Genomic DNA, 10,907 nt, shown 5'->3' on the forward strand with positions numbered 1-10,907 from the left:
TTTACCTAATTATCTTTAGGAAAGAAATATTTCCAAGGTGACATCCCTTTTTATCATGAGATATAACTGACATATAACATTGTATTAATTTTAGGGGTACAACATAATGATTTGATGTATGTATAAACTGAAAAATGATTACAAGAATTAACACCCATCACCACATAGTTATGAACTTTTTTTTCTTGTGATGAGAACTTTTAAAGATCCACTCTCTTAGAAACTCATGGTGAAATTTTAAAAGCGTTCTTTCATATCACGGTAAGATAGAAAAATGTAAAGACAATAGAATCAACTACTAATGGTTTGATATAAGCACAGTACCTTTGATTTAGGCACATAATCATTAGTTAAAAATAACTTACCCATACTGTGGTGCTCCCGTTTTAATGTCTCCTATAGTGACATGAACATCATCCTCATCATCATCACTGTCACTATCACTATCATCTTCAGTCTCGGTCACTTTCTAAACCAACATAAACAATTATAAAATATATTCAATAATCCATTTCAATATCTCATACAAATAACTAAAAAAGTAACCATTTTGTGTTTTTTTAGCTAGTTTTAGAGAAAAGAGTTACAAGCTCATAGTATTGCTACCTATTTCAACTCATTTACAACTTTGATGTTTTACATGATAAAAAGGGGTAAGAATGTGAAATAACACCTTTTATCAGGATTATCTTTTTGTAAATAACGTCTCAGGTTATTTTTTTTTTAATTTTGAGGAAGATTAGCCCTGAGCTAACATTGGCCTCCAATCCTCCTCCTTTTGCTGAGGACAACTGGCCCTGAGCTAACATCTGTGCTCATCTTCCTCTATTTTATATGTGGGACATCTGCCACAGCAAGGCTTGACAAGCAGTGCGTAGGTCTGCGCCCAGGATCCAAATCCGTGAAGCTCAGGCTGCCTAAGCAGAGTGTGTGAACTTAACCACTATGCCACCAGGCCAGCCCCACACCTCAGGTACATTTTTCCTATTATTTATAACTGCTCCTCTTGCAAAAAGCATCTAAAGCAATGGACTAAGATAAGATATCCAGAGGACAAAATTATGAAAAATAAGTATTTGAGGCGTTCTTGGCAAAAAGAATACAACGGTTAAGAGGAAAACAATTAATTGCAAGAATCGTGGCGTTATGGTTAAAAACCAGCAAATAGTAAAGGAGCAGCTCACTTATTCCTGGCCTTCATTTATACCCAGAAGATGCCCTGCATGCAAACAGTTGAGGGAATAGTTTGTTTCTATGAGTAAAAGTAGGGCCATTTATGAAGGTTTTATTTTGGCTCTAAAAGGCTATTTTGTGCTTAGTCACATAATAGCAAATAAAAAAAGTAGATTATCTAGGCAAAAATACTTTTCTGTACAGAAGTTCAAGCTTGCAAAATAACAATTCCCTTTTTGCAGGATTAGAATATTAAAATATTCATAGGACCAATTACATGTTCAACTCCTCAAAACACCACTTTTAACAAGCATGAGGTCAGATGTCACTTACGTTTAAAAAATGTGCTAAAAACCTATGACAATCAAACTTGGGTTGTGGGAGTCAATATTTGCTTTGAAAATCAGGCTCACTATTTGGTTGATCTGCCACCATTCATTTCCTTGAAAGCAATGAACATCAAGCCTGTGCACATGGTCTATTTCACCTGAAGTCTCTTCCCACGATTTCTTCTCCTTATCGCTATGATTTTGATGGCACCAGATAAGGTAGAAGATAGAAGACAGGGCCTGATCATGAAAGACTGAAAGTCATGTTAACTTTTGGTTTTCCTCCTAAGCGAATGGGAAAGATTTGAAACAGGGAAGTAACTGGATTTCAAAGCCTTATGTTACCGGTTTAGGTACGCCGTTTTCAGCAGTTTCATCCTCAATTCCAGATGGAGGATTAGCACTACAAACAAAAATAAGCGCACATGTCTGGTATTACTTTTCAGAAGTACAGATAGAGTATACTAGTATTTTTAAGCTATGCCTGATAGTTTCCTAAAAGTGTTGTCTCCACTGCCTGGTAGAAAATGATAAAAACTGCCTGTCTTATTCCACTATTCATAATGCCTTGCATAAAAACACATACTCAACATTGCAAGTAGAATGGAATTGCCTCCACAATTTATTAATATCAAATTTGAAATTTGACAGTAGTATATAATTTGAGTTCTTTTACATTTTTAAAACATGCATCACACTTAATCAATCTTACTTATCCTAAATCTTCATGGAACATCCACTATGTGCCAGGTACTACCGTAACTGCCAAGGATGATGTAACACACAGTTTCCAAGGAACTCAGATTTGTGGTATGATCACATTGTCTTTCTATATTCAGTTAACATGCATGCTTCTTCCTGGTTTTCTGTTTCTTGTGGAATGTTCTTTGTTGTATAAGAAATACTAAAAGAAGATTTAAAACTTATCTTAATGTAAGACTGCCTTCCAATTTGATAATAATAAGGAGCTCCAAACCTAATTTTGATGCATTAAAAAACTACTTTTTTAAGGCCAGTTAATAACTGAATTTGCCCTGTTACAACAAAATTGATATATAACAATAAAATATTTTTATTCTCACATGAGACTCAAGCATATGGCCATTAACCATCAAATAAAACTTTTAGTACTACAGTGTAATTGGTGTCTTATATATTTTTTCCCCCTCTAAGGAAGATTGGCCCTGAGCTAACATCTGTGCCCATCTTCTTCTACTTTATATGTGGGATGCCTGCCACAGCATGGCTTGACAAATGGTGTGTAGATCCACAGCGGGGATCCAAACCAGAGAACTCCAGGCTGCCGAAGCAGAATGTGTGAACTTAATGGCTGTGCCACTGGGCCAGCCCCCTTATATTTTTAATAATTATAATTTCAATGGTGGGAATTAACCTTTAACCTCATTTTATAGATAAGGAAATTGAAGTATAAAGCAACTAACTCACAATTATTTAGCAGCATTTCAAAGAAAAATGTCCAGATGTTGATATAGTTCGAAGCTCTTTTTATTAGATTTTTGCTAATTTCTTCTAAACTTCCCTTTCTATCAAGCAGTTTCTGTATAAGTCAATTCAATCTCTACAGTGGTACTTTATAATACAATCCCCAAATAAAGCAAAATGAAGGACAAAACCCAAAAATGTATCTGTTACATTTTCAGTGTTCTACTGTTTGACCCAAGATGATAAATACGCAACTATAATTCTTCAGTATATTTACCTCCTGCTTAAATAAGCTTCTAGGTAGCTAGAAACAAGTTCAGCTAGCTTTTTACGTCACAAAGCATATGTTTAGCCAAAATTTGCATAGACAAAACATGACAAACTGGAGACAGTTTAATGCAATGGTTAAAAAAAGAAGAGATTTTAACAACTAACCCAGTCACAAAGAAGCTGGGGAAAACTCTAATAGTAAAGACTCAGCTCAGTTAGGGCAATGCAAGGATGTACCAAGCTGGATACTATAACACAGGTTTCGCAGAGGACTCTTCCCCAATAGATTTTTAATTCTCTATCACCATTAAAATGTTAGAAAACATGATAAACTTACAGACCTCTAGAAAAATAAAATTTTAAGGATAGATCTTTACCATAGGACAAAATAAACTTATTAGCTCTCCAAGTAAAGTTTTAATAAGGAATATAAAGATATTTTGTCAGTGATGCTCAAGGAAAGTAGAAGGCTTCTCTTCAATAAATTTAACCAAGCTGTGTATTGAGGAATTAAAATCAAAGAATGCTCAATCAGAAAATAAGTTTCGAGAATTGTAGCCAACTACTGATACAAACAGAAATTAATGGAATAAAGATTAGCTCGTAAACAACGTGTATTTGATTGTGAATCTGTACCGTTATCAATTAATTTCTTGACCAACTGAAAAATGCAGTATAAAGAAATAATTACTTTCATAATTATAAACTACACATCCCAACTCTGTGGTTAACTGAGATTAGGGTTAGAAACTAGGTTGGATATATAAATTTCAAAACTAAATGATAAAATTTCAGATGACATAAATGCAAAAATTCTCAACAAAATTTTGGCAACCCGAATTCAGCAATACATCAAAAGGATCATACATCATGATCAAGTGGGATTCATACCAGGGACAGAGGGATGGTTCGACATCAGCAAATCAATCAACGTGATACACCACATCAACAAACTGAGGAATAAAAACCATATGATCATCTCAACAGATGCAGAGAAAACATCTGACAAGATCCAACAGCCATTTATGATAAAAACTTTGAACAAAATGGGGATAGAAGGAAATTACCTCAACATAATAATGGCCACATATGACAAACCCACTGCCAACATCATACTCAATGGGCAAAAGCTGAGCGCCATCCTCCTGAAAACAGGAATGAGACAAGGATGCCCTCTGTCCCCACTCTTATTCAATGTAGTACTGGAAGTTTTGGCCAGAGCAATTAGGCAAGAAAAAGGAATAAAAGGAATCCAAATAGGGAGGGAAGAAGTGAAACTTGCTGTTTGCAGACGACATGATCTTATATATAGAAAACCCTAAAGAATCCATTGGAAAACTTTTAGAAGTAATCAACAACTACAGCAAAGTGGCAGAGTATAAAATCAACTTTCAGAAAGCAGTAGCATTTCTATACTCTAATAACAAATTAACAGAAAAAGAACTCAAGAACACAATACCATTCACAATTTCAACAAAAAGAATAAAATACCTTGGGGTGAATTTAACTAAGGAAGTGAAAGACCTATACAATGAAAACTACAAGACTTTCCCAAAAGAAATGGATGGTGACATAAAGAGATGGAAAGACATTCCATGTACATGGATTGGAAGAATAAATAGTTAAAATGTCCATACTACCTAAAGCAATCTACAGATTCAACACAATCCCAATCAGAATCCCAAGGACATTCGCTACAGAAACAGAACAAAGAATCCTAAAATTCATATGGAGCAACAAAAGACCCCGAATTGCTAAAGCAATCCTGAGAAAAAAGAACAAAGCTGGAGGCATCACAATCCCTGACTACAAAGCTACAGCAATCAAAACAGCATGGTACTGGTACAAAAACAGGTGCACAGATCAATGGAACAGAATTGAAAGCCCAGAAATAAAACCACACATCTATGGACAGCTAATCTTTGACAAAAGAGTTGAGGGCATACAATGGAGAAAAGAAAGTCTTTTCAACAAATGGTGCTGGGAAAACCGGAAAGCCATATGTAAAAGAATGAAAATCGACCATTCTTTTTCACCATTCACAAAAATAAACTCAAAATGGATCAAAGACCTAAAGTTAAGACCTAAAACCATAAGTCTTCTAGAAGAAAATATAGGCAGTACACTCTTTGACATCAGTATTAAAAGAATCTTTTCGGATACCATGTCTTCTCAGACAAGGGAAACAATAGACAGGATAAACAAATGGGACTTCATCAGACTAAAGAGCTGCTTCAAGGCAAGGGAAAACAGGATTGAAACAAAAAGACCACCCACTAATTGGGAAAAAATATTTGCAAGTCATTCATCTGACAAAGGATTAATCTCCATAATATATAAAGAACTCATACAACTCAACAACAAAAAATCAAACAACCCAATCAAAAAATGGGCAGGAGATATGAACAGACATTTCTCCAAAGATATACAGACGGCTAATAGACACATGAAAAGATGTTCATCATCACTGATCATCAGAGAAATGCAAACCAAAATTACAATAAGATATCACCTTACACCCGTTAGAATGACAAAAATAACCAAAACAAAAAGTAACAAATGTTGGCGAGGTTGTGGAGAAAAAGGAACCCCCATACACTGCTGGTGGGAATGCAAACTGGTGCAGCCACTATGGAAAACAGTATGGAGATTTCTGAAAAAATTACAAATGGAAATAACATAAGACCCAGCCATCCCACTACTGGGTATCTATCCAAAGAACTTGAAATCAGCAATTCAAAGAGACCCATGCACCCCTATGTTCATTGCAGCATTATTTACAATAGCCAAGATGTGGAAGCAACAAAGTGTCCATCAACTGATGATCAGATAAAGAAGATATGGTGTATACACACACACACACACACACACACAATGGAATACTACTCAGCCATAAAAAAGGATAAAATCGTCCCATTCACAACACCATGGATGGACCTTGAGGGAATTATGTTAAGTGAAATAAGCCAGATAGAGAAAGACGATCTCTGTATGACTCCACCCAGATGTGCAAGTTAAACATGTAGACAAAGAGAACAGATTAGTGGTTACCAGGGGAAAGGGGGGTTGGGGGGTGGGCACAAAGGGTGAAGTAGTGCACCTACAACTGACAAACAATAATGTACAAGTGAAATTTCACAAGGCTGTAAACTATCATAACCTCAATAAAAATTAAAAAAAAATTTTCAGATGATATAATAATGAGTGAAACAAAAAAATGTCTTCCAATATAGGGGATATTTTTAAGTGAGGAAGAATACTCTAATTTCAGTATCCTCTAAGCTATTCCTATGTCCACTTCTCACTTCTTCCCTCCAATCACTTTTTTTAAAGAACAGTTTTGAGATATAATTCACATACCACACAATCCACTCATTTGAAGTGTGTAACTGGTTTTTAGTATGTTTACAGAATAGTGAAACCATCACAACTATTTAATTTCAGAACATTTTCATCACCCCTATTTCATCACTAATATATAAAGGAAACTTTATATATTAGTAGTCACTCCCCATTTTCCTCTGTCCTCAGTCCTGGCAACCACTACTTTCTGTCTCTATGGATTTACCTATTCTGTACATTTAATAAAAATAGAATCATACTATAGTCTTTTGCGATTGGCTTCAGTTAGCATGTTTTCAAGATTCATCCATTTTATAACTCACATCAGTACTTTGTTATACTGTCAAATAGTATTCTATTGTATGGATATACCACATTTTCTCTCTCTATTCATTATTTGATGGACACTTGGGTTATTTCCATTTTTTAGCTATTACAAATAATGCTGCTATGAACATTCATGTACAAGTTTTTGGGCAGACGTATTTTTATTTCTCTAAGGTAAATATCTAGAAGTAGAATTCCTGGGTCGTGTGCTCTGTTTAACCTTCTGAGGAACTGTCAGACTGCTTTCCAAAGTAGCTGCACCATTTTACATTCCTATCATCAGTGTATGAGGGTTCCAATTTCTCCACATCCTTACCAACACCTGTTACTATCAGTTTTTTTTTTATTACAGCCATCCTAGAAGGTGTGAGGTGGTATTTCCTCCACTTTTTAAACACAATATTCTTTAAAAGCTCTTTTTTTAACTACTCCTCCCCACTTATACTACACTAAGGCACCTGGTCAGCATATCCATGTACTTGTATGCATAAGTTGTTCAAAAATTTAGAATTAAAAAAAAAGAAAGATTGGCAGGGGGCCAGCCCCGCGGCAGGAGTGGTTAAGTTCGCACACTCCGCTTTGGCAGCCCAGGATTTTGCCGGTTCAGATCCTGGGCACAGACATGGTACCGTTCAGTAATCCATGCTGAGGCGGCGTCCCACATAGCACAACCAGAAGGACCTCAACTAAAATACACAACTATGTACTGGGGGGGGGGGGGGGTTGGGGAGAAAAAGCAAAAAAAGATTGGCAACAGTTGTTAGCTCAGGTGCCAATTTAAAAAAAAAAAAATTTAGAATAAGTTTCTGGCTCCTTGTATATGTTCTGTAAACGATATTCATACCTTTCTAGTAATCTAACAGAGAATCAATCTTACAACAAATTTATTAATTCCACTTGGAATTTAAATAAATACAAACATTGAAATTATAACTAAAGTGCACTGCACCATCAAAAATATTCATTGTAAAAGCAGTTAAAGGATTATTATTGAAACAAAATTTCTTTTAAGTTAAAACTTTTTCTAAGTAGTCTAATGGTTGTACTGTATACTACTGAGCCCACTTAAGTGTAAAAAGTCACTTAACAGTGAAAATATTCAAATCCTTGCTTCAAAAACTTTGTCCCCTAAGCTACTAGCAAATAAACCAGAATTAACATAAGATTAGGTCCTGAAATAGAAATAAACTCTAAAGGATCCAACGTCTTCCAATCTTCAGTCAAAATGTTGTAATCAAGCCAATGATTATAAAGAAATAATTCTGACAATTTAATAGGAACCAATGTATCACACAATAAGCACCAACAAGAAATTTCACTAACCTGGCATTTTCTTCTTCTGGCCTTTCAACTTCATTTTCATCTACCAAAAAAAAACACATAAATAAATAAATAAATAAAATTACAAACAAACCATTCTTAAAGAAACCAGTATTATGAAAATCTGAAGTGATCATCACAAGCACTAACCTAGGTCCTTTGCCAAATCACTGTGCACATGCACGTCCCATGGGCCTATAAGTACATCCAAAGTTAGATCACCTTATAAATGACTTAACAAGATGTCTTTTATGAAAAAAAAAAATCAGACTTTACTTCTATAAAAATAAGCTTACTTTAAGAGGTATTAAAGATTTCTAGATCTTTGCAAAAGATATCCTACACATTTACATTTCAGAGAGTATTAGTAACGCTAAATCTTGCCACCAAAGAAAACGAACTTATTTTACAAGTTTATCAAAACTAAAGTTTGTCAAAGTCACATCATCAAGGAGCTGCATGGTGCCCAAATGCGTACTTTTACTATACTATTCTAAAGACATCACGAATATATATTTTAAGCAAGGCACAAACATTAATTTTCAAGTCTAGTATCAGTGACAAGAAGGGACTGTGACCTGAAGTTAAAACCAGATGTCAAACAAGTCCCTTTCAAAAGGGAAGTACAAAATGCACTACGTTTATTTTGAGAAAAAGAAATACACCAGATGAAAACTCTTAGTCTAAGGGACATGAGGTACTTCGACGATGTGGGTTAAAGAGCAGTCTCTTAAAAAAGAAAAATTTCACCTTAATACAGGAGACATTCGGGGTTTTCTTTATGGGCCATAATGTATTCCATCTCTTTCTCTCTCTCTCTCTCTCAATTAATTATTTTTAAAGAACGACTTTCAGACAAGGAGGTACCCTTGCAGGTGCATTCCACACAAACTGACCATCAAGAAACAAGACGTTAGTTTTACAGCATCAACTTTATTTAGCTATTATTACAGAATGACTGTTTCGGGGAAAAAAGGGACAGGAAGGGCATCCTAGAGCCAAGGGGCAACAGACAAACCAACACAGCTCAGAATCGATATAGGAAACACGAGGGAAGGGCGGAGGCGAGGCCGAGCCGCCCGCCCGGGAGGCGGGGAGGCGGGGGGCTGGGGCCCGGCCGGCCGCCGCGGGTGGGTGCACGTCGTGGGCGTGGGCCGCGCGAGGAGCCCGAGGGGCGGGGGACGTGCACGCCGCGCTCGGCCTAGGTCAGGCCGGATCCGGCTCCCGACGAGAGGCCCCAGGCCGCGGCGTGAGGGGCCAGGGATGCCAGCCGTTTGCAGGCCGGCAGGGAAGGCCTGAGAGAACCCGGGAGAGAGAGAAGGGACAGGAAGTTCCGTACCGCCATAGAGCCACTCTTCCTCCTCATCCCCTCCGGTCCCGCCGCTCAGCTCCGACACTAGGCGCTCGACCTCGCCGGCCGACATGGCCGCCCCGAGCACCACTTAAAGGCGGCGTTCAATAGCCCTCTCCTACCCCGTCCCCAGCCTCGCTGCCCGGAGGCGCGAGAGAGGCGCAAACCCGCCGGCAAGCGAACGAGGAAAGCGCGAGACTCAAATCCAGGGGAGTCGGCCGCGGCGGCAGTGGCGGCAAAGGAGAAGACTCCAGGCCCGGTCTGCCTGCGCACGCGCAGAGGCACCCAAGCGGCGCGGCGTCTCTAGGTGGTTTTCCTTCCGCGGTGGCGGCCACCTGAACCTAGTTGCGCATGCGCACCGTAGTTGGCCCCGCCCCTATGGAAGCCTGGTTTGCTTGTTCAGCGTGGCTTTCTTCCCCGGCGTTCTGCGTTGGCTAGGGTTCCCCTCCCCCAACCTTCCCGCTAATAACCCGTATTGCCTTTGCCGGCGAGTTCTTCATTGTTCCATTCTATCCTTGTTGTTGTCTCTTGTTAACCTTTTTTTCTGTTTTTTAATCGTCCGAAAGGCCTTATTTCATTCTTTACATGTTGTATCAGCCGTGATACAGAATCGTTACCATTCAGTTCCCTGTTTCTCATTAAGTAGGGAGGAAATCAATTCATGGCCACTTTCTTGAAAAATTAATTTTTAAAAGCAAAACAAAGCATTACAGTTAAGGTCAGAGACCACGTTATCCACTACTCCGCTTTCCAGAGTAGCTCTCGTTACTTGTTTGGTGTGTATTATTCTGCAATTTTCTATACATTTACTTCAGGTGAGTTTTGTGTTGATTGGGAGAACCTGAGGTTAACGAGTGCTAAAGGGTACAGTACTGTGTATATCATTCAGCAATTTTTTTTTTAACTCAACAGTGTCTTCGAGATCCTTTCCATGTTGGTATATATCCAAACTATGTCCATTTTTAAGTGCTTCATAATATCCATAGCGTGGTTCTCATAAAGCGATTATGGCTGTTTCCCTATTGACGTACATTTAGATTGCTTTTAACTTTTAACTTTAACACACACACAAAAACTGCAATGAAGATCCTTATAAATGACTTCTTGCAGAATTATACAAGTGTTTCTCCAAGATAGATCATAAAAGTAGGGGCAGTTTTATTTTAGTAGATAATGCCAAATTTTCTGGCCACTTTTGAGAACACATCTTTGAAGAAGATGACGTATGATGAGTCAAAACTGGTTCGTAACTATAGCTACCTAGTCGCATGACCTCAGGTAATCAACCTCCCTATGTTTCAGTTTTCTCATCTATAAAATAGGAAAGCTGAATCAAATGATCTCTGACGTCC

At 37.7% G+C, this 10,907-nt stretch overlaps 1 protein-coding gene across 23 annotated transcripts in view; it reads right to left on the reverse strand.

Annotated features, from left to right (window-relative positions):
- FIP1L1 (factor interacting with PAPOLA and CPSF1) overlaps positions 1-9,921 on the reverse strand; it is a 75,312-nt gene extending 65,391 nt beyond the window's left edge. For 8 of the 23 annotated variants that reach the window (XM_070263835.1, XM_070263832.1, XM_070263833.1 and 5 more), the window contains exons 1-4: positions 9,544-9,902; positions 8,208-8,247; positions 1,848-1,905; positions 366-469 (exon numbers count right to left, since the gene is read on the reverse strand). In XM_070263835.1, the coding sequence (XP_070119936.1) occupies positions 366-469; positions 1,848-1,905; positions 8,208-8,247; positions 9,544-9,628 (287 nt within the window). In that variant the 5' untranslated portion in view covers positions 9,629-9,902. Of the gene's footprint in view, positions 1-365; positions 470-1,847; positions 1,906-8,207; positions 8,248-8,354; positions 8,400-9,543 lie in introns of all 23 variants that reach the window. The other 15 variants (XM_023638091.2, XM_014738642.3, XM_070263838.1 and 12 more) reach the window with 9 other exon arrangements.
- Between the last annotated feature and the right edge of the window lie 986 nt (positions 9,922-10,907).

This window comes from Equus caballus, chromosome 3, assembly GCF_041296265.1.
Source record: "Equus caballus isolate H_3958 breed thoroughbred chromosome 3, TB-T2T, whole genome shotgun sequence".
Taxonomy (NCBI): domain Eukaryota; kingdom Metazoa; phylum Chordata; class Mammalia; order Perissodactyla; family Equidae; genus Equus; species Equus caballus.